Source organism: Bos grunniens, chromosome 19, assembly GCF_055505025.1.
Source record: "Bos grunniens cultivar Pamir isolate PY7600 chromosome 19, Bosgru_T2T1.0, whole genome shotgun sequence".
Lineage (NCBI taxonomy): Eukaryota > Metazoa > Chordata > Mammalia > Artiodactyla > Bovidae > Bos > Bos grunniens.
Window position 1 is genome coordinate 29,029,534 of NC_141183.1, and position 26,924 is coordinate 29,056,457.

General features: G+C 63.6%; 2 protein-coding genes across 11 annotated transcripts; one reads left to right on the forward strand and one right to left on the reverse strand.

The window, feature by feature from the left end:
• LLGL1 (LLGL scribble cell polarity complex component 1) lies at positions 1-14,884 on the forward strand. Of its 3 annotated transcripts, none has more exons than XM_086358479.1 (23): positions 1-164; positions 3,322-3,419; positions 5,223-5,304; positions 5,395-5,525; positions 6,563-6,721; positions 6,815-6,977; positions 7,055-7,190; positions 7,480-7,534; positions 7,625-7,779; positions 7,854-8,077; positions 8,242-8,309; positions 9,255-9,408; positions 9,491-9,595; positions 9,969-10,261; positions 10,400-10,544; positions 10,620-10,773; positions 12,111-12,406; positions 12,797-13,061; positions 13,143-13,257; positions 13,462-13,571; positions 13,763-13,883; positions 14,027-14,113; positions 14,326-14,884. In XM_086358479.1, exons 1-22 carry the CDS (start codon positions 84-86, stop codon positions 14,103-14,105), a joined length of 3,189 nt encoding a protein of 1,062 aa, XP_086214605.1. In that variant the 5' UTR covers positions 1-83; the 3' UTR covers positions 14,106-14,113; positions 14,326-14,884. The 3 variants fall into 3 exon arrangements, with proteins under 3 accessions (XP_086214605.1, XP_086214606.1, XP_086214604.1); XM_086358480.1 differs by having other exon boundaries at positions 7,058-7,190; XM_086358478.1 differs by having other exon boundaries at positions 12,797-13,257.
• FLII (FLII actin remodeling protein) lies at positions 14,845-26,899 on the reverse strand. 8 transcript variants are annotated; one of them, XM_086358474.1, is made up of 30 exons: positions 26,823-26,899; positions 25,201-25,311; positions 24,741-24,812; positions 23,581-23,661; positions 23,179-23,264; positions 22,935-23,096; positions 22,679-22,782; positions 22,281-22,456; positions 22,038-22,195; positions 21,398-21,482; positions 20,778-20,925; positions 20,480-20,613; positions 20,127-20,339; positions 19,813-19,992; positions 19,129-19,211; positions 18,939-19,013; positions 18,657-18,740; positions 18,381-18,552; positions 17,782-17,886; positions 17,500-17,691; positions 17,044-17,232; positions 16,827-16,966; positions 16,509-16,740; positions 16,241-16,395; positions 16,088-16,148; positions 15,883-16,011; positions 15,647-15,753; positions 15,450-15,555; positions 15,278-15,343; positions 14,845-15,193 (listed from the first exon to the last, which is right to left on the reverse strand). In XM_086358474.1, the coding sequence occupies exons 1-30, from the start codon at positions 26,883-26,885 to the stop codon at positions 15,059-15,061; spliced, it is 3,804 nt and encodes a 1,267-aa protein (XP_086214600.1). In that variant the 5' UTR covers positions 26,886-26,899; the 3' UTR covers positions 14,845-15,058. The 8 variants fall into 8 exon arrangements, 7 of the variants coding, with proteins under 7 accessions (XP_086214600.1, XP_086214598.1, XP_086214602.1 ...); XM_086358472.1 differs by having other exon boundaries at positions 20,480-20,616; XM_086358476.1 differs by having other exon boundaries at positions 20,480-20,616; positions 24,741-24,850.
• Positions 26,900-26,924: the final 25 nt, after the last annotated feature.

The window sequence follows — 26,924 nt, forward strand, 5'->3', positions numbered from 1 at the left end:
GCCCGCCCGCGCCTCAGGACCGGCGGGGCCGCGCGGCGCATCCTGCGGGCGGCGGCGGGCGGCGGCGGGCGGCCGGGCGCAAGATGATGAAGTTTCGGTTCCGCAGGCAGGGCGCAGACCCGCAGCGCGAGAAGCTCAAGCAGGAGCTCTTCGCCTTCCATAAGGTGCGGCGGCGGGCCGGGGGCAGCTGGCTGGGGGCGGGGACGGGGGCCTGGCCGGAGCCACGTCGGGCCGGGGGAGGGGGCGCACGCCGGGCCGGGCCGCCCAGCTCCGCTCCGCCCGAGCCGCGCGCCTGCATCCCTGCCCTCCGCTTCCTCCGCTCATGTCTCCGCGCCTCGGACTTCGCTGGCCTCTCCCCGAGGGGCCTCTCCGCCTCCGTGCGGCTCTCAACTCTCGCTCTGGTTCCACTCTCTGCCTCTTTATCTCTTTCTTGGGGACCTCGGCGCCCCTGCGCAGCCTTTGGGCCCGATTTGTTTTGCTTTCGCACCCAGGACGGTGGGGAGGAGTGCTGAGTTGGGGCAGATGTTGGGGGGTGGGGCTGGGAAATCCCTTCCCGGTTCCTCTCCTCCCTTCCCCCACTGCCTGGGACTCCCGCCTGAGCTGTGCCCGGCCTGCCCGGGGCTCCAGGGGGCATGCCTGGCCGTGTAACCAACTGCACTTCGAATCCTGGGGTCTCAGTTTCCCTTGCGATGAAATGGGGCCACGGTCTTCCCTGCTGCGGACTCTATTGCGGGGGCAGCCGACCCACCGCTTCTGGAGCCTTGGCGGAGGTGGGGGTAGAGGGCTGCTCCTTCCTTTCTTTCCTGGGTAGGGCCAGAGGGGCCACGGGAAAGGGGCTGCCTTCAGCCCCGCCTTCCTGCTCTGGTGTGTGGTTGAGAGAGGCCCGGCCTGCCGCTTGCTAACTCCCCCCAGGGGTGTCACTTCTGGCCTCAGTTTTACACCCAAGCCCTCTGATCACATGCCCCCTTGCTGCTCTTGGGGCTTCGAGTCGTTATGCTCACATGAGGGTGACAAAATTGAGGTTCACAGAACTGACGACCTGGCCAGAGACAGAGTGAGCGGGGGCTTGGTCTTTGTGTGCCCTTGTCAGTGGGATTTGACTTCAGCTTGAGAGCCAGGGCCCCTTGCAGGGGCTGCTGTAGATTCCGAGAGGCTGGCAGGAGACCCTGGTCCAGGGAGACACTCTTTGGGCACTGCTTCTGCACTGGCCAAGGCCGGGACGTTTCTCAGGGCAGGCAAGGTTTCCCAGGTGGCAATAGAGGGTGCCAGGATCCTCGGGCTTGATGGCCAAGGGGCCCAGAGGGGAGGCTAGTGCCCAGGGGTTCCCAGGTGGCCCCTTCCTATGCTGAGTGACTGAGGGTGAGCCCCTCGAGGTGAGAGGACAGCGTGGTGGGGCAGGTGTCATGCTAAAGTGTCACCTCCTCAGCCAGGGAGTCGAGGTGTGAAGTGGGGGCCCCAGAAAGGTGGAGGGGAGGCGCTCCCCCATCTGGCCCCTGGTGGCAGAAGCTGGGCTCCCTGCTAAGGCGGGCGAGGCCGCATTCTGAGTGGGCAGCAGTGGTAGGAGGGGGGTGGACTTAGGCTGAGGGTCACTAGAGGGACTGGCAATTGATCACTAGAAAATAGGTCCCCGGGACTTCCCTGGTGGTCCAGTGGTGAAGACTGTGCTTCCACTTCCTGGGGCTCAGGTTCGATCCCTGGTCCAGGAACTAAGATCCCACATGCCGCGTGGCAACACCAACAAGCAAAAACAAAAAGCCTCAGATTCCCAAGTGGCCGGGGGTGGAGGGTGGTCGGGTGAGTGTGGACTTTGGGCTGTCTTGGGTCCAAATCCCAGCCCCTGCCCCTGGTTGCCTGTTGTGTGTCCACTCTGTATCATCTTAACACATACTGCCTTGAGGGGCCAGTGTCCTAGCTGGGGAGACAGTGAGAAGACGAAACAGGGAGTGGGGTGTGCAGCTGGCAATGGCTGGGCTGGTGGTCAGTGCTGTGGAGGAAGTCAGGCCGGTGAGGGTGTAGAGGAGCAGCTGCTGAGTTGGGGGAAGGCTCCAAAGTGGGGAGGGCACATGCCAGGTAGAGGGATTGTGGTGGGTGTTCTGGTCCTGAGGCAGGAAGCTTCCATGGTGGACTGGAGGAGAGCGGAAGGCCAGCAGCCAGGGGTCAATGGAAGGGAGGTCGGAGAGGGCCAGGTGGTAAGGACTAGGCTTTTGACTTGGAGTGAGCTGGAGGTCCCCGAGAGTCCTGAACAGAGGAACAGGCTGCAGGACCTGGTCAGGTCCAGTGTGGGCACAGCGGTGCCAGTGTTTGCCACCTCACCCTGGTCCAGTGGTCCACTCTGTCCTCAGGTGGGCTCCCTAGTGCCTGGATGGGAAGCTGAGGCTCGGACAGTGCTGTGACTTGCCCAGGGCCGAGCCAGCTGCTCAGACGACTCAGTCCTTGCCTGGATGGGCTGGGGCTGGAGAAGGACACAGGCCTCAGGGGACTAGGGGTTCTTATAAAACCTGTGTGTTGATGACGCAGTGGTCAGGAGGAACTGGCAGCCACGTGTGGTATCCCACCTTGGTACTGGGGGCTGGGGGCCCAGGGGTGCAGCTTCCCGGGGAGGGCTCCTAACCAGGCCTTGGGGTTGACTAGGGCTCCTTGTGCTGGTGGGCGGGTGGGGGAACTAGGGCTTTGCCAGGAGCAGGGAACCCGGTGGGAGCTGTTCCCCTGACACCCCCAGTGTGCAGCACTGCCTACTGCCCTGACCAGGGATGGGTGGGAGCCATGTCCCCCAGTTTCCAGGTCGGAGCCTGAGTCTGGGAGGTGCGTGACACCTTCAGGGACTGGGCAGGAAGCACCCTCTGTCTGGGCCCCCTTCTTCCTGTCTCTGGGGCTGGGAGTGGGGAGCAGCCCTGGTTCAGGGGAGTTAAGAGCCTCTGCCTAGCCAACCTTGCGTGTTGGTCTCTGACTGCCATGCAGAGCCTATGTGTGGGGGGTACCAAGGACTGTACCCCACTTCAGTCTGCCTGGGCGAGTGGGGTGCAGAGCCCACCCCGTGGGGCAGCTGGGTTTGCGTCTGTGCCCGCGCATCCTCCCTTGCGAGCCGCATTCTGTTTGTTGTCATGGACCCAAGTGTCGAGTGGGACGGGCCTTGGCTGGGAAGGCCTGTGGTGGTGCCAGGGCTCAGGCCCTTCCTCACCTGCGGGAGGTGTGGTCATCCATTTCACAGCTGAGGACACTGAGGTCCAGGGGCCGGGCATGCAGCAGGGACAGAGCTGGAGACTGCCATGGGTGGGCCTCGGGTGGGGGCTGTGCCTTGCAGACACCCCCACCTCCCTGCAGACCGTGGAGCATGGCTTCCCCAACCAGCCCAGTGCGCTGGCCTTTGACCCTGAGCTTCGTATCATGGCCATCGGCACCCGGTCTGGGGCCGTCAAGATGTATCCTTTGGGGTCGTGGCTAATGTGTGGGGCGCCGGGCAGGGCCCCTGGTGGAGGTCGTGCAGCTGCTGCCCTGAGGCGGCGCCTCAGAGATGAAGGGGTCCACAGCTGCCCATCGCTGCAGCCAGTTACCTCGGCAACCCTCCTGTTGTCCCAGCAGCTGTGACTGGGGAGGTAGGCCGGGGCTGGCAGCACATGGTCCCCAGCAAGGGTGGTGGGAGGACCAGGGTCACAACAGGCCTTACCCTGGGAACTGGGTGCACACACGTGTGCCGGCCTGAAGACACGTGTGTCCAGCTGAGGGCTGGGGGCAGTGCCAGGCTCGGCGTGGTGAGCGCGGCGCGGCCCCCACCTGGACGCTGGCCCCGCACAATGGGCCTGTGAGCCGCACAAAGGGCCATTCTCCTGAGAGCTCCAAGGGGAGGGGGCGGGGCGGGGGGAGGCTGGCAGCTGGATGCCTCCTTCCTGCTGTGGAGCAGCCCACCCCCACTGCACGAGGTGAGCCCCCCAGGTGGGGCCCAGGTGCAGGGTGTGGCTGGCCACTACAGGGTGGGATGGGGTCTCCCCATCCGGGACTCAGGGCACTGGTCGGGCAGTTGTGAGTTTGCCAGCTCCAGGGACCAAGGGGAGGGGCTGGGTCTAGGTGCCCCCTCCTCTTCCGTGGATCCCGAGGCATTCGTGGGACAGGGAGGAGACGGTGCCCTGGTCGTCTGCCCCAGGCTGCTGCCTGCCCAGGAGTCCCCTCCCTGCCTGCTGCTCCTGCCTCCAACTGCTGCCTGCCTGTGGGAGCCGTGGTCCCATGGCCCCTTCTCCCCGGCACAGTGTGTCTCTGCCGGTGGCGGGGTCTTCCTTGCACACACACCAGCCCCTCATGCTGACAAAGGATGGGCGGCCAGACGGCCTCAGAGGAGGACGAGCCCCTGTCCCCCAGACCACTCCTACCCGTGTCCTGTGTTAGGAAACTGAGGCTGGTTACAGGGGCCATCCCACTCCCGAGTCTGGCCCGTCTCCCTGGCGACCTGGTTCCCGCCCAGCACTCCTGCCCCTCTTTTGTCCCCTTGTCTGTGTTCTCCCGGCTCCAGCTCCAAGCAACGGCTCCTGCCTTGTCTCCCAGCAACGTTGCTGACCCCAGCCTAGTCTTCCCCGCTGGGGCCCCTTGGCCCGCCGTCCACGGTGAAGCTTGAGGTTGCTGGGACGCTGGCGCTTACACTGGGCACTTGTAGCCAGGCATCCACCTCTCCAAGTCCCTGGGGCCTCTCCCCACTCAGTGAGGCTGCCACCCCACGAGGGCATGGATTTCCTGGCCTGCGGCTGGCAGCAGCCTGTGGTTGTGGAGAGGCAGCCTGGACTCTGCTCTGCCCCGGGCTTCCTGGGCCTGGCCTCGCATCTCTGCCCATGATGCCAATGTGCCAGGCCAGCTCTTGCGCCCACAGACCCGTGAGGCTGACTTAGAGCCGTGAACTGGGCCTGGGCCGGGTGTGCCGGGAGAACCTGCGTTCTTAGGTGTCCTGTGTCTGCCCCAGGAGGCAGGTGAGCAAGTCACTGGCCGGTTTTACAGATGAGGAAGGGAAGGCCATACGCAGCACTGACTTGCAGGACCGAATGGGTCTGCATCCTGAGCGTAGTGCTTCTTCCGTAGAGGAGCCCCCAGACCTGGGAGGGCCCCAGGACAGGGCTAGGTGACACCCCTCCCCGTGTCACCGGGGGCCTGATGCAGTGGTCCTGGGGAGGAGGGGCTAGGTGATCCCTGGTGTTGATGTCCTGGCCTGTGCCTGCTTTCCACCCTTGACCCGTCACCCTCAGCTACGGTGCCCCTGGTGTGGAGTTCACGGGCCTGCACCGAGATGCGGCCACTGTCACCCAGATGCATTTCCTGCCTGGTCAGGTGAGCCTCGGCCCTGCTGCCGGCCCCCAGAAACCCCCTGCCCCGCCCCCGATCCCAGTCAGCTCAGTCCTGGTCTTACTCACCCGCCAGGGTCGAGTCCTGACCCTGCTGGATGACGACAGCCTCCACCTGTGGGAGATCGTCCACCATGATGGCTGCGCCCACCTGGAGGAAGCCATCCACTTCCAGGCACCCAGTCGGCCTGGCTTTGACGGCGCCAGGTACCGAGGGGCTTGGCCGGCTGTGGCTGCCAGATGTAGTGGGGGGCCTGTGAAGGTGCAATGGGGACAGGAAGCTGCCCCAGGGCTGGGACTTGAGGTGGGGTGGTGCACTTCAGGCTGGGCCTGAGTCCAGAGAGCTGCTCTGTGGACTTTGTGGGCATCAGACGGGAGTCCCAGGTGAGCCCATGGTCAGTAGGGAGGGTCTGTGCCCTGGCACTGCCAGGGCCCAGGAGGCCCAGGGTGGGGAGGTTGTGTCCCAGAGCCTGGGGAGCGGCCCTGTGCCCCTGTAGCGAGAGGGGCATCTGGAGCAGGAACTGACCTCAGCACTGGTCCTCTGGACCCTTAGACAGGTGCGGGACAATGGGCCCTACTGTGCGGGGAGGAGAGGGCAGGTCAGAACAAGAAGGGTCTCCCTGGGTTGTGAGGTGCTGGCAGGACGCCCCGGGGGGCAACAGCATGGGGTTCAACCCTCACGGGGAGAGTAAGGGGCCTTGCGGTTCCTGGCCCACAAGCCCTTGTTGGAATGGCTGCAGCAAGTCTGACCAGGTCACAAGATGCCCATCCAGCTCAGAAACAGGCTTGTCCTGCTTGGGCTTGGACCCAGCGTGGATCTGAGGTGTTCCAGCTCCTGTGGGGGAGTGATTGGGGGCCCCCTTCAGGGTCAGGGAGATGTCTGAAGGCATGGGGCTTCTTGGTGGGGCTTGGAGGCAGAGTCCTGGAGCTTGTGGTCCCTGCCCAGGCGGGACCTGGTTCCTGCCGCTATCCCCTCTGGGTAGGGGAAGGAGCTCCAGGGCCTGTCTCCAAGACCTGGGGACCTATTTTTATCCCTCTCCCTGCCGACATCCTGGTGAATAATTGAGTGAGCTGGTTATGGTGTCTGCAGCCACCACCGTGGCCTTCCCGGGGGCCAGCCCCCTGCATGACCAGGGCCCAGCGAGACCAGAGGGGCTGTAGTGAGCTGACAGTCACGGGCCCCCATGCCCTCCCCAGCAGGTGTGTGGGCTCCCACCCTCACCTGCTTCCCCTCGGCCCCACAGCGGCCTGCCCAGCCTCGCCCACATCACAGTGGTCCTGCTGGTGGCTGCGGGTGACATGGCCGCACTGGGCACCGAGGGCGGAAGCATCTTCTTCCTGGATGTTCCCACCCTGACGCTGCTTGAGGGGCAGACCCTGGGCCCAGACGAGGTTCTGCGAAGGTGAGAGGCCACCCAGCTTCCCTGTGCCCCCTCCACCAGCCCCCGCCCCCCCCACTGACCACCCCGCCCGCTCACTCCCTCTGCTGCCTTCAGCGTGCCTGATGACTACCGGTGTGGGAAGGCGCTGGGCCCCGTGGAGTCACTCCAGGGACACCTGCGGGACCCCACCAAGATCCTCATTGGCTATAGCCGGGGCCTGCTGGTCATCTGGAACCAGGCTGCTCGCTGTGCTGAGCGCATCTTCCTGGGGAACCAGGTGTGTGGATGAGGCTGGCGGCCACCTGGGGCCTCTGCTCACCGCCGCCAAGCTCACGCCTTTCCCTCACCCCACAGCAGCTGGAGAGCGTGTGCTGGGAGCGCAGTGGCCACACAGTGGTCAGCTCGCACAGCGACGGCAGCTACGCCATCTGGGCCGTGGACACCGGCAACTCCCCAACAGCGCAGCCCACAGTGGCCACCACACCCTATGGTGAGTGTGGGGGACCTGTGTAGGGTTGGCTGTGACCCCAAGCTCCGACTGGCCTCAGTTGGAGAACTTCAGGGGGGATGTGTGGAAGGTGGCAGGACCAGGCCAAAGGTGAGAGCACCCCCTCTGCCCCACGTTGGGTAGCATGCCTTCCCCTTGGGGTGCAGGGAACAGCCGCCCGGTGGGGATGATGGAGGCAGGAGGAGATGGGGCAGTGGTGAGAAATGCGATCCAGGGCCCTCAGGTCCCTGCCTGAAAGCCTGCAAGTGAGGCCAGTGCTGTCTCCCCACAGGCCCCTTCCCCTGCAAAGCCATCAACAAGGTCCTGTGGCGAAGCTGTGCGTCTGGGTAGGTGGGGCCTGCCTGGGGGTAGGGTCGTGGGGGTAGGCTCTCCTGGAGCCCCACCAGCTGCTCATGCGGCTTTCTCACCCTGAACAGCGAGCACTTCGTCATCTTTAGTGGTGGCATGCCCCGCGCCAGCTATGGCGACCGCCACTGCGTGAGCGTGCTCCAGGCTGAAACCTTGGTGACACTGGACTTCACCTCCCGCGTCATCGACTTCTTCACGGTGCACAGCATGCGGCCCGAGGATGGTGCGTACCCAGCCCCCCTCCCAAGACCTAGGCCCCGCGCATCTCTGGCTGCGCTCACCCGCCCCGTCCTGCAGAGTTCGATGAGCCCCAGGCCCTCGCCGTGCTGCTCGAAGAGGAACTGGTGGTGCTGGACCTGCAGACGCCTGGCTGGCCGGCCGTACCCGCCCCGTACCTGGCCCCCCTGCACTCGTCCGCCATCACCTGCTCGGCCCACGTTGCCAATGTCCCCGCCAAGCTTTGGGCCCGCATCGTGAGCGCTGGCGAGCAGCAGAGCCCCCAGCCGGCCTCTGGGGCCTCGGTGTGTGCCGGTGGGGAGGGTGGGGCAGGGGTCCCCCGGGGGTGCACTGCAGGCTGGGCCCGAGGAGGGGATGTGGCAGGTGTAGGTGGGACACCTGCCGGGCCTTTGCGTCCTGCACGTGGTGCCTGGCATGACTTCAGCTTACACCCGACTCCATCCCCCAGAGCTGGCCCATCACTGGGGGCCGGAACCTGGCTCAGGAGCCATCCCAGCGAGGCCTGCTGCTGACCGGGTAGGTGATACCTCTCCAGCCTAGTTGTGACAGGTATGTGAGCGTGTGTGTGTGTAGGCGAGCAGGGTCTGGTGCCACCTGCGCAGGTGCGAGGCCTGTCCTGGGCCTGGCGGGTGCTGACCTGCCCGCTGACTCAGGCCTGGCCCCTGGTGGGACCAGGTCACCCTCTTCACTGGGTGCACCAGGTGAAGCCTCCCTAGACTCTGGTTTAAGGCCCGTCCCTCCTTGATGAAACTGAGCTCCACCCACTCAGCCTATCCCGGGACCGGAAAATCTGGGCCAGCCCACGCCGAGCTGCCCAGGGCAGGTGCCGGAGAGCCCGGCCTGGGCCTGGCGGGCGCCAACGTGCCCGGTGACTCAGGCCCCACCTTCTTGCCCAGCCCCTGCCGTCTGCCTGTGCCGGGACCCTCAGGCCTCTGGAGGTGTCCCAGCCAGCCCGCAGACTTTGAGCTTCTCCCTCCCTGGCTCTGGGCTGCCGCCGCCGCCCAGGGGCCCTGACCCGGGCTCTATGGCTATGTCCTGGGCTGCTTCCTTCTGGCCTCCCCAGGTTTCCTGCTCCTGCCCTCCCCAGGTTTCCTGCTCCTGCCCTAGCACACTCCTCTGCTTTGGGGGCATCTCTGTCACGTGTTCTGGAGGCCCCTGGGGGCAGAACCCCCATGGTCCTCTGTGCCCTGAGTCACTGCTCCGCACCTTTTCTCATTATTTCCAGTGGTATTTCTGCACCTTCTCATCCTCTCTGCAGGGAAGGGCCAGGCAATGTGGCCTGGCATACAGTAGGTGCTCAGTACTTGCTTGCCCTATACAGTTGGTGCTTCCTGTTTGCTGTATGCAGTAGGAGTCCAGTCAGTGTTTGGCTTAGGTGCTGGGGGCCCAGTGAGCAGTTGCTGGCTGAACAGATGCGGAGTGGTGGGGTGGGGCCCTGGGCCTGACGCCGCCTCTCCGCAGCCACGAGGACGGCACGGTGCGTTTCTGGGATGCCTCCGGCGTGGCCCTGCGACCGCTCTACAAGCTCTGCACCGCCGGCCTCTTCCAGACGGACTGCGAGCACGCTGACAGCCTGGCCCAGGCCGCCGAGGACGACTGGCCGCCCTTCCGCAAGGTGCGAGCCCCCCACCCCCTCCTGGCCCGGGGAGCCTGTTCTGGGCTCTGCCCTGTCACCAGTTCCCCTCCCATCCCCGCAGGTGGGCTGCTTCGACCCCTACAGCGATGACCCGCGGCTCGGCGTGCAGAAGGTGGCACTCTGCAAATACACGGCCCAGATGGTGGTGGCCGGCACCGCGGGTCAGGTGGGGCCGAGGTGTTGCCAGGGCTGCGGGGCTTGAGGGCTTCTAGCAGGTCCGCTAGGGTGCTAGAGGGGTTGGCCCGGCAGAAACCCAGAGGTGGGAACGGGGGAGGCCAGCTGGGGCCTTGGGGACCCTCACAGGGTTGGGGCCTGGGCGGGAGCAACCTGTTAAGTGAACCCTGGGAGGGTGGGGCCTGCAGGTCTTGGTGTCCATGGTGTTGCTCAGTGAGGGCCCTGGTATACAGTAGGCACCAGTCAGTGCTTATTCAGAGGATGCTCTCCAGACAGACTCCTGGAAGCACCCTGGCAGTGGTGTCACTGGCTCGGGTTGGGTGGGGGTGTCCTGTCCTCCAAGCTGACTGTCCCCCGCCGCCCAGGTGCTGGTGCTGGAGTTGAGTGACACGCCGGCAGAGCAGACGGTGGGCGTGGCCAGCCTGGACCTGCTGCAGGACCGCGAGGGCTTCACATGGAAAGGCCATGAGCGGCTGAGCCCGCGCCTGGGACCACTGCCCTGGCCAGCCGGCTTCCAGCCCCGCGCTCTCGTCCAGTGCCTGCCACCAGCCGCCGTCACAGCCGTCACTCTCCATGCCGAGTGGGGCCTCGTGGCCTTTGGGACCAGTCACGGCTTTGGCCTTTTTGACTATCTGCGCAGGAGCCCCGTGCTGGCCAGGTGGGCGTGAGCAAGCCCCTCCTGAGGTTCATGGGGGTGCAGGTTGGGGTGCTGGAAGCCTCAGAGGGCCCCGCTGGGGGAGGTCTGCCCCTTGGCTGCTTGACTTGCGCTTCCCTGATGGCCGGCCTGCACCCCCAGGTGCACCCTGCACCCCAGCGACTCCCTGGCCATGGAGGGGCCGCTGTCCCGCGTGAAGTCGCTCAAGAAGTCGCTGCGCCAGTCCTTCCGGCGCATCCGCAAGAGCCGCGCATCGGGCAAGAAGCGCACGGTTGCCGGCAGCAAGGTGGGGCAGCAGGCAAGGTGGGCAGGGTGATGGGGGCGGGGGGCAGGATGGTGGCCCGACCTTGCGCCCCTGCAGTTGCAGGAGGCCAACGCGCAGCTGGCGGAGCAGGCCGGTCCCCAGGATGTGGAGGTGACACCCGTGCAGCGCCGCATTGAGCCCCGCTCAGCCGACGACTCCCTCTCGGGCGTTGTGCGCTGTCTATACTTTGCAGACACCTTCCTTCGAGATGGTGAGACTGGGCAGGGTGGGCAGCCAGGGGTGGTGTGTCCCTTGGTCTTCTGGGAAATGGGTGATGGGGTGGACCCGTGCCTTCTGGAAGGCTGGAAAATACTGTGTGCCTTCTGAGTGCCAGGCTGTACTGGCAACAGGGTACCCTGACCCCCAGCAGCCCCTGGAACAACCCGATGGTGAGGCTCGGTGAGTGGGTGGGGCGGCCTTAGACCTGGGCAGAGAAGGGAGCCCAGGATCTGGGGAAAGTACGGGCTGCAGCACCAAGGCCTAGGCGGATGTGAGTCGCCCCGGCAGTGTGACTGGAGCAGAGGGCAGGCCTGGGAGGAGCTGGTTTTGACCCCAAGTGGGCAGAGCTCCAGCAGGTCCTGCCCAGGGCAGTGGTGCGTTGAGGTTTATGGACAGAGCCGCTGATCAATTTAACTTGGCAATGGGGCATTTCAGCCCTGCACTGACTCCCGACCTGTTCTCCATACATCGTGTATCTTGTAAACACATTTTAAACACAACTTAAAACGAAGGTTACTGGGCAGCTCAGGGTGTGTCTGGTGGACCTCACTTCTGGCACAGGGCCTGTGTCGAAGCCTGGAGTGTGGATACTGATGGCTGGGGTTGCCTGTCACCCTTGGCCCACAGGTGACCCCATTCACCTCAGAAACGCCTTCTCAGAGTTGGCATGGGGTCAGCGTCCAGCTCGTGTGCGCATGGTATCTCTGCATCTTTCCTCCTCCATCTGGGAGGGGAGCCCCCCACTTCTGATGTCATTTGTTGAGGGCCCCTTTGTCTGGGGGGTCTTCCCACTGTCTGCATGTGGCAGCCCGCGGCAGGGGGAGGGGGGCGTGACCTGGTTCCACTGTCTCCCTGAGAAGCGTGGCTTCCTGTTGCTCACCTATTGGTTGCTCGGGTATCCCCTCCCTCCCAGGTAAGATTGTTGCTGAGGTCACCAGGCCATTGAGGGTGCACAGTGTGACTGCCGGGTCCATCTGCACCCCAGTGTTTTTAGCTCACTGTCTACTCAAGAGCCTTCCCTAAGAGTTGGACTGTGTGGTGTGCATCCTGGATGGGCCCGGGACTTGGTGCCTGGGTGCCCTGCGGGTGGGGCCCAAGTCCAAGTCTTTGTTGGGACTGGTGATGGGCCGCGTCACTGGGATGCTAGGAGAGGTCTGAGAGGTCAGGGTCCAGTTTGATGTGCCTGTGGAGGGACCCTAGAGGGCACTCCTGTGCCTGCAGGGGGCTAGCCGGGGTCACCAGGGATGTAGGAGAGACCCAGTCCAGGGTCCTAGGGCACCAGAGGGGAGGGATGGCACACACCCGCCTCACCAGCCTGTCTCCCTGCAGCGGCCCACCATGGCCCCACCATGTGGGCAGGCACCAACTCGGGCTCCGTGTTCGCCTATGCACTGGAGGTGCCGGCGGCAGTGGCAGGTGGTGAGAAGCGGCCAGAGCGAGCGGTAGAGGCTGTGCTGGGCAAGGAGGTGCAGCTGATGCACCGTGCCCCCGTGGTGGCCATCGCGGTGCTGGACGGGCGTGGCCGTCCACTGCCAGAGCCCTACGAGGCCTCGCGGGACCTCGCACAGGCGCCCGACATGCAGGGCGGCCATGCTGTGCTTATCGCGTCCGAGGAGCAGTTCAAGGTGAGCAGTCTCCGAGACCCCTTGGGGTTCTCGCCTCCTGGATGCCGTCGGACCCTTGGCCTGCATCCACTCCTGCTCACTGGGACCTCCTGAGAGCCTCCAGCCATGGCAGAGGCACCTTGGGGAACCCTGGTGCCCCTCAGGACCCTTGGGTGGTCTGGCAGGAGCTTGTGGTGTGGGGTACTGGCTTCCAACTTGACCACCCAGCATGACTGGCTTTGCCACAGGTGGAGGGGCCTGGGAGGTTTCTGGGCTGTGGAGCTGGGGTCAGGGTGGCAGCTCAGGGTGGGTGGTTCTGGATGGAGGTGGTGGGGGCCGGGCTAGACTGGGGGCACTGGAGTGTGTACTGGCCCGGGCTCCGCTTAGCACCCACTCTACACCCACCTCCAGGTGTTCACGCTACCCAAGGTGAGCGCCAAGACCAAGTTCAAGCTGACAGCCCACGAGGGCTGCCGCGTGCGCAAGGTGGCTCTGGCTACCTTTGCCAGCGTGGCCTGCGAGGACTACACGGAGACCTGCCTGGCCTGCCTCACTAACCTGGGTGACGTGCACGTGTTCTCAGTGCCGGGCCTGCGGCCCCAGGTGCACTATGCCTGCATCCGCAAGGAGGACATCAGCGGCATCGCCTCCTGCGTGTTCACGCGGCACGGCCAGGGTGAGGCGGGCCGGCGGCTGCAGTCAGGGCTCCTGGGAGGTGGGGACGTGGCCCCTTACTGTGCTTCCTGCCGCCTCCTAGGGTTTTACCTGATTTCCCCCTCGGAGTTTGAGCGCTTCTCCTTGAGTGCCCGGAACATCACCGAGCCACTCTGCTCTCTGGACGTCCGCTGGCCCCGAGGTGCCACACACATCAGGTGTGTGAAGGGGTAGCCCCTGGCCAGGGGGTTGCAGCGCTGGGACCAAGGCTGGGCTTGTTCCATCCCCCAATTCAGCAAGCAGCAGGGTGGCCCTCCCCAGTCATCCCTCTGGCCCCAAGGCTCAGGAATGAGAGGGCGGGGATCTGGCCCTCAAGCCATGAGATGCCTGCCGGGGGTCTGCAGCACAGCCCATCTGTGCAGCCACAGGTCCCGAGAGTCACCCAAGCTGAGCCAAGCTAATGGGACCCCGGGCATCATCCTGGCCCCACAGAGCTGTGATGGAAGCCCCGATCCCATCTGCAAGGAGGCTGGTGAGGAGGCCGCGCGTTAGCTGGGCAGCTTGTCTCGTGGCAGTGGGGGTGTTCTGCAGGAGGCAGCTGCCCAGAGGGTCTGGGGAGGGGTTGGTTGGTGCTATGGTCCACCGTGGGCTGGTCTGGGACCAGGTCAAGTGTGGACGGGGCCTTGGAGCCCTAGAAGGACCCTGTTCACTTCCTCCCTGCAGACACCCCAGAGCCACCTGAGGCCATGCTCTCACCTATGTCCATTGACTCGGCCACCAGTGCCGACACCACACTGGACACAACGGGGGACATGACGGTGGAGGACGTAAAGGATTTCCTGGGGTGAGGAGCTGGCTGGGTCCACAGGAGGGGCTGGTCGCTCCCAACTTCCCTCCCTGACCCTTCAGCCAACCTCATACCCCAGCTGGGCGAAGGACTGAGGAGGGCCTGACCCCAGATCTGCTGACCGCTGCCCCTCCCTGCAGCTCCTCAGAGGAATCTGAGAAGAACCTGCGGAACCTGTCCGAAGAGGAGGCTCGAGCCTGCGCCATCCTGATCAAATGAGGCTGCAGGTGCGCAGCCTGGTCCCCTTGAGTCAGTTACCTCCCCCAGCCTCTCCCGACACAGACCTTGTGGCTCCTTCTGTGTGACCCCCTCCCTCGCTTCGGGGTTCAGGCTGTCACTGCAGGGCCCCCCATCCTGGAGACTGGTGGCACACGTGTGGCAGGCCGCCTGCCCCGTTGGACCTCCTTGGCCTTCTGCTGATCCTGTTTGTCTCTGCTAGGGAGGCCAGAACTGCCAGGTCGCCCCCGCCCTGCTCGGAGCTGGAGCCAGAGGTCCGGTCCTCCATGTAGACCTGCACCTGCTAACTTTGGGGTTCTGTGGGGCCTGCCAGCCTGGCCCTGAGCCTCAGGGACTCCACCGGGCCCTGCCTGCAGGCAGAGGCCACCCGGAAAGTCAGGCGCCACAGGGGAGGCAGCCGGGTCCACGGCTACCACCTCCCAGGCCATGTGCCGTCCCCTCTTCTCCTTTTGCAAACAAAGAGTATTTTTCTAACGCCTGTGCCGGGCACCACAGTCATTTCTAAAACTATTTTGGTACTTGCTCCTGGGCCAGCACCCCCTCGACCACCGTGCTGCGTGCAAGTGTGTGTGTGAAAGCTCCACTCTGGAACCAGGACCAAGGCCTGGCCGTGTGTGCGTGTGCGTGTGGGGGTCAGGATGGATTTCCTGTAGATTGTACTCTGGGGGACTTTTTTTCTGTCATTTTTGTTAAATTAGCGTTTTAAAATTAAAAATACTGATTTTTAATATTGAAAATAAAAGCATTTAATATCTCTTAAAGGACAGCCACACCTGCTTTATCCCTGGCAGAAGGGGAGTCACACGTGAGCTCAGAGTGGAGGGAGATTGCTTTGCCAGACCCCTGGAGACACTGGTCAGGGTCACCCCACTGGTGGCGCTGGGGACGGTGACAGGGGGGCACTTATCCCTCCACAGAGGTGGAGCGCGGTGGCCTTAGGCCAGGGCTTGGCGGAAGGTGCTCCAGGCGTGGAAGCAGCGGGTGAAGGCGTGCTGCTCATTGCCCTTGCGCACGAGGCGCAGGCGGCGGGGCCGCTCGTGCTCCTTGGAGCGCATGTGCTGGATGTACACCTGGGGGGCGGGCAAGGGGTTGGTGAGGGCAGCCCCAGCCTCGGCCCCTCCCCCAGGCCCATCCTCGGCCCCTCCCCCACTCACCTGGCAGGCCTTCAGGCTCAGCTTGATCTCCACCTGGCTGGTCTGGGACCCCACCCACATGTAGACCTGTGGGGACAGCAGGGGACGTGGTCTCCCAGCCTCAGAATGCCTCTTTAGGGACCGTCAGGCTCCCAGTGTGGGCAGAGTCGGGCGGAGGGGGGGCGGGTCTCACCTCTTGGCCATTGTCTAAGAGCATGATGTCATCGTCTGCCAGGTCATCTTGGCAGAAATCAGAGCACTTCTCAGTCACTGCGAAGTAGCCCTTCTCATTGGAGCATCTGGGGGAAGTCAAGGGTCAGGGAGAGGCTGAGGGTCATGGCAGCAGGGCCAGGACTGAGGACGCTGGGAGCGGTGGCGGGGCGACCTCACCGGAAGAGCCGCGTGTGCTTCATGTACTCAGCGTCGTCGTCGTAGGGCTTCTGTGCACCAATGCCCACCCAGAAAAAGTTCTCGGGCTCCTCGCCCTCGTTGATGACCTAGGGGGAGAAGGCTGGTCAGCTCAGGGCCCACTGCTTGCCCGCCCCCACCTGATCACCCCCCCGCCCCGCCTGGCCCCCCGAGCCCCGCCTCCCTGTCACCTGACCACCCGCCCCAACCCCGGTCACCTGCTTGCTGTAGGAGGCCTCAAACATGCTGTTCAGGATGTCCTCTGCCAGCTTGGCCTCGTCAGGGTCTGACGCCCGGCCCACCCACGCGTACACAATTCCTTGGTTGTCCTCGCTCTCAAAGGGAACCTGGGTGTGTTGGGGTCAGGTCAGGCCCACCCTGCTCCCCACCCTGCCCCTCGGTCCCAGCCACACGAGACCCCACCTTGAGGATGAAGCAGAACTCCGAGTTGAGGAGACTGGAGTCGGTGTTGATTTGGATGCACCTGGGGGAGGGGAGGGGAAAGTGAGGGAGGGGTCAGCAGGGAGCAGCCAGGCCCGACCTCTGTGCACCCACGGCCGCCCCGCAGCCAGGTACCGGGTGCAGAGGGCGCTGCCGTTGGTGCGGATCTGGTACAGGCTGGGCTGCAGGGCGCCCTGGGCAGCCTTCCTCTTGCCCCGGTGGATAATGAACTTTCTCTTGAAATGGGACAGGAACTTGGGGTTCTCCTGCTGCTGCGTCATGCGCACCACCTGCAGGTGTGGAAGCATCAGGGGCAGCTCCCTGGACCCCCACCCTGCTCCCAGTGGGGCAAGCCTCCCCAGGAATGCCCCCCGCCCAGGGCTCTGGGGCAAGGCCCCCACACCTCCAGCTTGCCAGGGAAGAGGCTCTCGAACTTCTTCTGCAGGCTGAAGGTGAAGGTCAGCCAACCCATGTTGGAGGCCTCACGGCCCTGCCAGAAGTACACGATGCACTGGAAGTCCTCCTCAGGCTGCTTCTCCTCCGCCTCAGCTGCCGCCTCCTTGCCCTCCTTGTCCTCGGCCCCCGCCTTCTCCTCCTCCTTCTCCTCCTCCTCATACTCCACGGGGACCCAGTACCTGCAAGGTCAGAGGGCGGTGGGCAGGGCTGAACCGAGGCCCCAGCACCGGGGGAGGGCCGGGTAAGGGGGGGGGGTGCAGGGCACCTGCAGAGGAAGACATAGCAATCCTGCGTGTAGAAGTGGCCGAACTCCTCTTCTGGCAGCCGAGCGAACTTCTTGCCCTCCAGGACGAAGCCCTCCATGCCGTCCAGGTCCTCGTTCCATTCCTCCATCAGCTGCTCGGCCTGCGTACGACCCCACCTGTCACGGTAGGACCGGCACAGCCGGCCCTCCCGCCCCGCGGCCCGGGGCTTGCGCCCACCTCGGCCAGAGCCATGGGCGGCTGCCGCGGCAGGAAGAGCGCCGTGAGGTCTGCCTTCATCTGGTCCTTCTTCTCGGCGTCACGCTTCACCTTCCCCGCGAGCCCCGGGCCCTGCAGCATGGCCTCTGCATTGCGCGTGTAGTCCACACTCAACACGTCGTCCCAGTTCTTGAACTTGGCCTTGAACACCTGCGAAAGCACAGCCTAAGGAGGCGGGGTCCGCGGAGCAGGGTGGGGCCTGGGACCTGGAACGGGGCGGGGCCGGAAGGGGCGGGTTATAGGGGTGTGGCCTGGGAGTGGGAGGGGCGGGTAGGAAAGGGGCTGTGCTGGCAGCAGTGCTGGAAGCTGTGTAGGGATGTTATGTAGTCTGTAACCCGTTCATGGGGCGTCAGGGCAAAAACGCGGTCACAGGACCTCGGGGAGGAAACCTCCGAGGGCAGCTGCATTCATCCGCACCTGCGCCTCGGTGCCCTCTAGGCTGCGGCTGACCATGGCGTGGCGTGGTCGGTGGAGCATCCCGCACAGTTCCTGGCCCAGCTTGAGGGCTGCGGCACGCACCAGGCGTGGGGACTTGCGGCCGAGCCAGATGAACACGTCGGACCAACAGTCCAGGATGTACACGCAGCGAGTGTCCAGCAGGCTCTGCAGCTGCGGGGCCCCAGAGGCTGGAGGTCAAGGCCAGGGTCAGCCAGCAGGGAGGGATCTCGGCCCAGGGGCCTAACTCCCTGTGAGTCTCACCAGTCGCATCCGAGGCATCAGTTCCACTTTGGGCCGCTTCTTATGTTCCACGGAGAGCTTGTAGTTGATCTGTGGCAGCTCCAGGTAGCCCAGGCCCAGGCCCACCTGGCAGGAGCAAGAGATGGGTTTAACTAGGGTGGGTCCAGGGAACACAAGACCAACCCACAGCAGCCCCTGGTTAGGCTGGCCACTGTGCTCAAGTCCACAGCCTGCTCCTCTCCAGACTAGTCTCCCTGTACCCCAACCTCCTTTCCAGGAAATCCTACCAGCAGAAGGGTTGTTAAACCTGCCTTCCCTCTCTGGGTCCTTACAGATTTTCTAACTGGTCCTTTTCCTGCCCACATCACCCCCATCTTCCTGTCACCCACAGAGTCAAGACCAGGTGCTCAGGCCAGGCACCCATGTACTTCTCGGCCTTTCTCTCCAGTCCCACCTTCCTGGAACCACAGAGCCTGATGCTAGTTTCCACGGCCCCACTCAGACCCTGGCATTTCCTGCCCAGGAGGTGGCACCCTCTCCCCACCAAAGTCCAGAATGAGCCCACAGCCACCACAGTGGTGCAAAGGCCCGCCCATATCCTGACCACTGATGAAGCTCACCTTATACAGCTTGGGCTGGGGTGGCCAAAAGTCATCAGGCACGTGCTTCTTGATCTCGGAGGGCTCCCCACCCAGCGTTTCCCAGAACTCTGGGGGCTCCTGGCCCTGTACCAGCAGCGAGATCTCTGCCTTCCCTTTTCGCTCATTCTTGTTAATTTTCTCTGCAAAGAGCCTGAGGGCAGATGCAAAGCCTTAGTGAGGCCCATACCTCCTCAGGTGACCATGTTCCTTTGCACAAAGCACCCAGGATGTCTGGGCAGGGTGCAGTCCTCTTACCTGGCCTTGGTAGTGCTGCTCAGCGTGGCCTGGGCCCCTCGCCACACGTAGATGTCCAGCCCTCTGTCCAGCAGGAAAACAAACCTGGACAGAAGTGGTGGGAGGGGCTGCAATGGGCCACATGCAATAACTGCCCCTGTGCCTCTGACCTCATCCCAAATCCCTCCTTGCAATGTGGGACAAGGGCTGGGCGGCTTCTTATCTAGAGCCCAGCTTTGTCCCCCTACACTTGTGGGGAGGAGGTACGGGGTTAAGCACACCACCTCACATCATGGGGCTCACCTTGGGTCCAAGGAGGCCCCCTTGAGAGGCACGGGCTCCAGCTTGATGTTCTTCTTCCCATACACGCGGTACATCCTGGGGGCCAGAGCGAGAGTGGCTTGGGGGGGCACCAAGGGCAGATTTACCCCAATGCCCTCCCCCATCCTTCCCGACTGAGTCCAGGTCAGTGCCCCTCACACACAAGCCTCACCTGGTCACGTAGTGCGTGTCCTCCACAGTGTAGAAGCCACTGGCTGTCCCACCCTCAATGTAGGAGATGTCGTTGTCAAATACCTGTGAAAGGGTGTGTGACCTTTTACTGAACTGCCCCCCTACCCCCACCAAATACCACCTGTCAGGAGAAGCAGAGTTGTGTACAGATGGATCAGATGCTATGAATCCATGACAGTGTTAAAAAACAATATAAGATCTATGCCTGCAGACAAAAACACACTTGGGGTGTTAGTATACACACAACCATGAACCCGTTTGCTCCTGTACAAGACACAGCATGGTAAGATTCAAGCGTATCAGGGGACAGGACCAAGCACGTTTACAGAACATGGCAAACTTAGGTAAGTACCCAAAATCTTCTGTAGGTGTCTGCATGTAACCAGCTGGTGGCAGGCCAGCATCTCTCACTGACCCAGTTCACTGGATGACTCTGGCCCTGCCCTTGGCCCCACCTCCTTGGTAGCCAGTCCCTTTGCAACTCTTGCTTCAACTTCCCGTCTCTCCTGGCTACACCCCCACCAAGCGGACTCCCAAACTAGCCTGGCCATCTCATCTTCACCTGACCCAGCTCCCAACCAGTGGTCTCATCTCGCTCCTCTGACCTCACCCCATCTGTCCCCGCACTGGACACATCCCTGTCAGCCCCACCCAGCCCTCGCACCTGCAGGAACTCCTCGCTCTCGTCGCCCATCTCCTCGCGCACCGTGCGGCACTCGGCACCCAGGTAGTTGCGCAGATTGACGGCGTGGATGGCAGAGCAAGCCTTCTTGTCGAGTGTGGCCTCCCCGCCGATCCAGTAGTAGATCTCCCAGTTCAGAGAACCGCTGTCATCCAGAAAAGTCTGGAGGCCGGGGCAGCATCTGGGTCAGCCCCTGCCAGTGGCACCGCCATGCTCTGCAGAGCTCTCCCCTCCCACCCCATCCAGAGCGATCCAAGAGACGCCCCCGCGGCCCCTCGCAGCATCCAGACTCGCACCTTGAGCACGATGTAGCAGTCTGCCTCATAGAACTTGCCGTGGAGGTCTTCCTCCACCAGCACAGGCACGAAGTTCTCGATCTGCCAGATGGTCAAGCCAGGCAGCTGGCCCACGTCCTCGGTGAAGAACTCCGAGTAGTCAAGGCGCGGCTTCTCCAGGCCCTGGTCCCAGCGCCGTACCTTGCCCCCAGGCGCTCCGGCCTCCGCGCTCTCCTGGTGGGGGTGGGCACAACACTGACTTGACTCTGCCCATGCCCAGCTCTGGTAGAACGGAGCCCTTCTGCCCTTGTCCCCTCTCCCACCCGACCTGGGTCCCTGGCGAGCAGAGCCAAGCCCTGGTCTAGCCGGATTACCTCCTGCTTTCTGTTTTTCTCCTGGGCCACATCTGACATGCCCTTCAGCACCTGCTTGGCCTGGTCGTCCTGGGCCGAGTCCTTGCGCCTCCGAAGCCGCATCTTGCGAGCCAGGGGGTCCTTGGGCCCACTCCCTGCTGAAGGGAGGGGCACACGGCTGACCCGGCTGGCTCCGACCCCTTCATCCCCAGGGCATCCAGCCAACCAGGGGCCAACCCCACACCCCCTATCCAGAGAGAACATCCCACCCTGTTTACAGATGAGTAAGTTAAGGCCCAGAGAGGCATCCCATGCTCACCAGCGGCCGCCGCGGCCACCGTGGCAGGGGAGGCACCCGCCAGCCGCAGCTGATTCTGCAGCGAGAAGTCGATGTTGTACCACTCGGCAGCACGGTCCACAGGTTTGGGGGGCATGACCAGGCTGGGGTTCTCCCGCACATCCAGGACCTGCCTCATGGGTGAACAGAGCCAGTGCTGAGCCCCGGTTCTCCCTCAGTGCCCCCAAACCCCATCTCCACCTCTGCACCACCAGGGCCAAAGGGCCCAGGTCCCCACCCTGCCGCCCCCGTGGGCCTGGCTTCCCCATCTGCGAAGAGCGGCCTCACAGGCTGGCTGTGAGGCTTAAGTGACAATGCCGAGTGTGATGTGGATGCCGGATAAGCGTCACCCCCTCCCCACCCTGGCACCGGCCAGCCCTCCAGGAGCCCCTGCTGCCCTCTTCCCAGGACCCCATTGCTTGGTCTTTCCTGGGGGTCTGTCCCCACCCCCAGCGCCAGCTGCCTGCAGATAAGCATCACCTCCTCCCCACCCTGGCACCGGCCAGCCCTCCAGGAGCCCCTGCTGCCCTCTCCCCAGGACCCCATTGCTTGGTCTTTCCTGGGGGTCTGTCCCCACCCCCAGCGCCAGCTGCCCGCCAGACCTCAATCTCCGTCAGGAAGTGGATGGCCTCTGGGAGGGTCACCAGGCGGTTCTTGTTGAGGACCAGCTTCCTCAGCTTCGTGCACCTGTGAGGACACGGTCGGGCCTCAGGAGTGGGCAGACAGGGGCCTTCCAGTCCTGGCTTGGACAGCCAGGTAGGACCAGAGGACCTGAGCAGCCTGGCCAGTTAAGAAACCAGCCAGCTCCAAAGAGCCCAGAAGGCTGGGGGCGGGGCGAGTTTCCTTGTGGCTGAGTGACTGGAGGCCCTTTCTGTGGCTCCTACAGGCAGCATCCTCCACTATGGCCTTCTGAGAACCAGCGACCCCTGGACACGAGCAAAAGGGCATCAAAAACCACACTCTGCTCTCAAATTAGCTCAGAAGCTGCCAGGGGTCTTCTGTTCTCAGTGCCGGGGACCATGCTAGTGGATGCTGTGACCTCGGGGAGCAAAGGCAGCACAGCGTCTCAAAGGGGGCAGCAGTGCAGTCCCTCTGGCCTTGCCCCTTGTCCCTGAAGGGCGTTTGGGGAACCCACTGGCATGAACCCAGTGTCTTTATCCACAAACTCAAGTCAACCCCTCGTGTTCTGTACAATGCACAGAGACCATGGGGCGCGGGGGAGGCCCCACTTCAGCCCAGCACCTGCAGAGGCTCTCGGGGATCAGCTCCAGCTTGTTGTTGGCAGCCATGAACTCCTCCAGGCTGGACAGCTTGCCGATGCCTGAGGGTAGCCCGTCAAAGTCCAGCTGGTTGGAATTCAGGTACAGCCTCTTCAGCTTGGTCAGTTTGCAGATGGCCGACTGTAGGGGACACAGCAGATGTGGGGTCTGAGGTGGGTGCCAAGATGGCCTATGGCCGCCCCACCCTCCCCAGACCTGCACACACGGGCAGCGAGGTCAGCTGGTTCCGGGACAGGTTCAAGGTCTCCAGGTGCACCCACTGGTCGATGCACAGGGATAGCTCCGCGATCTGGTTGCTGCTGAGGTTGAGGCGCCGCAAGCCAGGCAGGGCGTACAGGCACTCGGGTACGCGCGTCAGGTCGTTGCAGGACAGGTCCACATCTGGGCACAGGTGAGCATGTCAGCTAGGGCCCCTAGTGGCTCCAAGGCAGCTATGTGAAGCCTGGCTACCCCTCTGGCTCTGTGGCCTCAGGCACATGATGGGTGGTAACCACACCCCTTCCCCTGGAGGCACCCCTCCCCCTAGAGGCTTTTAGGGAAGTAGGGTCCAGCGGCCTCCTCCACGAGGAAGGAAGGGGCTGAGGGCTCCCGGGGACTGCCCACCTGCGAGGTGGCTCAGGCCCTCCAGGCTGGTGGGCAGGTTGCTCTGGGTGCGCTGTGTGTTCCGCAGGTGCAAGGTCTGCAAGGCTGTCAGTGCTGGGAGCTGCCTGTGGGGAGACGCGGGGAGACACTGCCTCAGGCCAGGGGCAGGGCCCGAGGGTGGGTGTGGGCGGGGTAGGCGGGATGCCTGGTGTTGACAGCTAGGCAGGCGGGTGTCGACCCAGCTAGGCCGGACCCAGTGGGGAGGGCGGGCGCCCACCGGAGCTGGGCATGCAGCAGTGGGTTCCCATTGAGCACAAGCGTCTGCAGGTGCACGAGCCGGCGCATCTGGGGGGGCAGGCTCTCCAGGCGGTTCTCGCTGAGGTCCAGGTACAGCAGGTCAGTGAGGTTGATGAAGAGCTGGTTGGGGATGCTGTCGATGCTGTGGGCAGAGGGTCAGTGGTCAGGGCTGCGCTCCGCTTCTGGGGTCAGCCATCTCCCCGGCCCAGCCCAGCACGCGGCACCTGTTGTGGCTGAGGTTCAGCACCAGCATGTTCTTGGCGTTCTCCAGCTCCCGCGGGCACTCTGTCAGCTGGTTGTAGCTCAAGTCCTGGGGAGGGAGTGAGGCTGGGTCAGGGGTAGCAGGGCTGACCCCACCCCGCCAGGCCTGCACACGCTCAAGGGTTGGGATGGGTGCTGAGAGGACAGCAGAGGAGGAGGTTTCCAGGCCAAAGGGAGACAGTGGGACCCTGGGAGGAAGCGGCCTAAGTCAGGGAACTGAGCAACCTTGGGCAAGGCACTGTCCATCGGACGTCTCCAGTTCCTTCATTTGTACAACAGGAAAACCATGGCCCCAGGGACCAGGGCAGTGGGGGGAGGGTCACTGAATAGTAGGGTTCACTGCCAGGTGGTGGGTGACCACTGACCAGGACTGAGAGATCGTCCAGCTTGAAGATATCATCAGGGACTCCTGAATTCTTCAGACTGTTGGCTCGAGCCACAATGGCCTGGGGATAAACCACGAGAGTCCATGAGCCCTGGCTTCCACTCCAAGGAGAAGCAGAGGTCAGGGAAGGCTACCTTCTCCGTCAGCCCACGGGAGACCAATCCTGAGTGCTCTCCCATTCTGGTCTTTGCTTGTAGTCCCTCTACTTGGCAAGCCCTTCCTACTCTACCAATGAGCTCCTATTCACACTTCAAAGCCCAACTCAAACGTGCCTCACAGCCCAGCACACAGAAACGCAGGGAACTTTTTCTGATGGAATAACCCCTCTTCCTCCCAGTTCCACAGGGCAAGATAGGGATGGAGCTCTGAGTCAGAGTTTCTGGCACAGACGGAAGAAGGCTGGACCAAAAGCATCCGAGTGTAGACTCACAGCAAGCCTGCTTTCTGTGCCCTTAGGGCTGAAATCTGCTCAGGCTTTCATGGTGCAGGACGTTAGTGCAGGATGGCTGAGGAGGGGGGGACGGACCAGGGGACGGCACCATGGCCACAGGTGACAGAAGGAGAAACAGGAGCCGCCACTGTGGCTCCCTGTCTGCCCAGTGTCTGCATGGTGACACCCTGCCACTTCACGGCGGTCACTGAAGGGCCATCTCGGAAAATGCAGAGCTCAGCTTTAACCCGACTCCAGAGGTGTGCCCTTCGCATCTCAGGGCTCCAACCTAAAGGCCATCCACTGGAATGGCCTGAAGATCTGGGACGGGAGGTTCCATGGAGAACAGCAGGAGGAATGACCCACCCAGACCACCTCCCCTGCCCTGCCCCAGCTTTATCACTGGGGATAAACCACAGGCAAGTGACCTGCCCCCGTGGTCAGTTTCCTCATCTGTGAACTTGGTGGAGGTTGGGATCACATGAAAGACCCTTGAGAAATAGCTGGAGTGCTGCTCGGCCAGGATCAGCTATCACAGCAGTTCAAAATGGATCAGACTTAGGTTTTTTCACCTTTTCTCCTACGTGTTACTCAACTCAGGTCATTACTGCATGCTCTCTCCCCCAACCCCCCTGACACCAGGGTGGACAGAGGGGCTGGCCTGGCCCCCAGGCGCCACCCTGAGTTCTGCAGTCTTGGGCGGCACTCACCCGCAGCGATGGTAGGCTGGACAGCTCCCCATGCAGAGTGGTTAGGTTGTTGTGGCTCACTGACAGGTGTTCCTGGGCCGGCACAGGGTGCAGAGGCTCAGCAGGGTGGGCTGGGCATCCACAGAGCACCCACTGGCACCACAGCCTTCCCCTGTCCAGGGACCCTCCCATAGAGCCCCCATCCACCACCAGGGCCTTGCCCCACCCAGGGATCTTCCCACAGAGCCCCTATCTGCTACCACAGCCTTGTCCTACCAGGCACCCTAGGCCATCCAGGTCCAGTCTACTCTTGCATCTTTCCTCTTTCGCACACCTAGCCTCTTCTTGCATACTTCCCAGGAAGGGTGCTCATCCCCTCTCCACCAGTTCTGCTTGTGACAGGCAATGTCCTGCACAGGCTCTGCCCACCTGGCTAGCCCCATCCACCAGGACCCTCCCCTGCCTGCCCAAAGCCTCTTACCAGCTTCTGCAGGGAGGCCAACTCCTCTGGCAAGTAGCAAAGGCCGGTGCGGTTTAGCTTCAGCCACCGCAGGCTGGTCATGGCCTTGACGTTCTCAGGGAAGTAGCCACCCTGGGGGAATGTCACAGGTCTGGGACATGGTACCCTTGCTCTGCCACCTTGTGGCCCCCACAGCCCGTGGGAGCCTTTGGGGGGCAGTAGTCACGTCTAGTTGGGTGTGTGACCCCAGACACATCACTTGGCCACTCTGTCTCAGTTTTCTCACCCGTAGAATAGGGCTGGTGAAAGCCCTCTGATGACAAAAGCCTCCTGAGAACCCACTGGTGATCAGGATGGCTGCTGACCTAAGACCCCCGCCTCTCCTGCTGGATTCTCGGCCCAGGAAGGCTTATTCTAGGTGCCACCCCACAGTCCGCTGTGCGGTCAGATCAACTCAATGTTTTCGCCTTGCATCCAGGCTGTGCCTGTTCAATTTGTTGAACTGTGTCTCTGCCAAGGCCCCACCTGTGCCCTGCCACCCACCCCCTGCATGAGGCCCCAGCTCCCCACCCTTTCCCACACAGGAATATTCATTAGTTCACTCACCCATTTGTCCCCCAGACTCAAATGCCCACCTCAGGACCCCAGCCCTGTGGCCAGAAGCCTGGGGAGGCTTATGCCTTCAGTGCTCTGGGCTGGTGCCTCTTCTCCCTACATCCACATTCCCTGCTGGTGACTCACTCTCCTAGACTGGAGAGGACACTTGGTGACTCCAGGTGAGGACGGTGGGGATGGAGGCAGAGGAGTGTGCATGGTGTCAAGGGTGGGTAAATACAGGAAGAAAGGGCCTGTCTCCTCTGCCCTGACCCCAGCCACTGCCTGGACCACTGCACCCTGCAGACCCAGGCTGACGCTCCACTGACGCCAGCCGGGGTCGACCCACTCATCCACCCTGCAGCCCTAAGGACCATCCTGGAACCAAGCCATCTCTCAGGGCCTCCTCTCTGGTCACCAGCCCTGCGGCCTCATTCTCAGTTCTCAAGAACCACTGATCCGCCCCGAGGCTGGGCTGGTGTTCCCAGCGGCCCTGGTCTGCCAGTTCGGCAGCTGCTCAGACAACTGGCACCCAGGGCCTCGCACACCTGCCCAACACGCCCTCCACAACTAATCCCTGCCTCCAGGGGTTTCAATGTAAGCCCCTCCACCAGTCGAGAAGACGAGGCTCCGAGAGGGGAAGTGACTTGCCTAAGACCACACAGGATGGGGGTGGCGGGTGCGGGTAGCGCAGAGCCGGCGGCGCAACCATGAGTCAGGGCCCGGCTTGGGCTATGACCTCACAGGGGCGGGGAGGGCTGGGGAGGCGCGAGCTCGAGCTCCGACCGGGACCCCCGGCCGGCCTGCCGGGGCCAGGCGCCAGTACCCTCCCCGGTGGGCAGACCCCGCGCGCCCCGCGCGCCCCGGCGCAGCTCCGGGACCCTGCGCGCGCCTGCCCGCCCCGCCCGGCCTGGGCTGTCTTCGCGGGCGCCGGACGGAGGCCTGGGACGTCGGCCCGGGGCGGGGTCCGGGCAAGCCCGTCTGCGGTACCGGGCGCGCAGGAAGCGGAGGGGCGGGCCTGGGGTCCCGGCTGCCGCCCGGAGGCTCACCTTGAAGTCGTTGCCGCTGAGGTCCACGCCGCGCACGAACGGCAGCACCCCGGTGCCCTCCATGGCGGCGCTGGGCTGAGGGGAGCGGACCGCGGGCGGGGC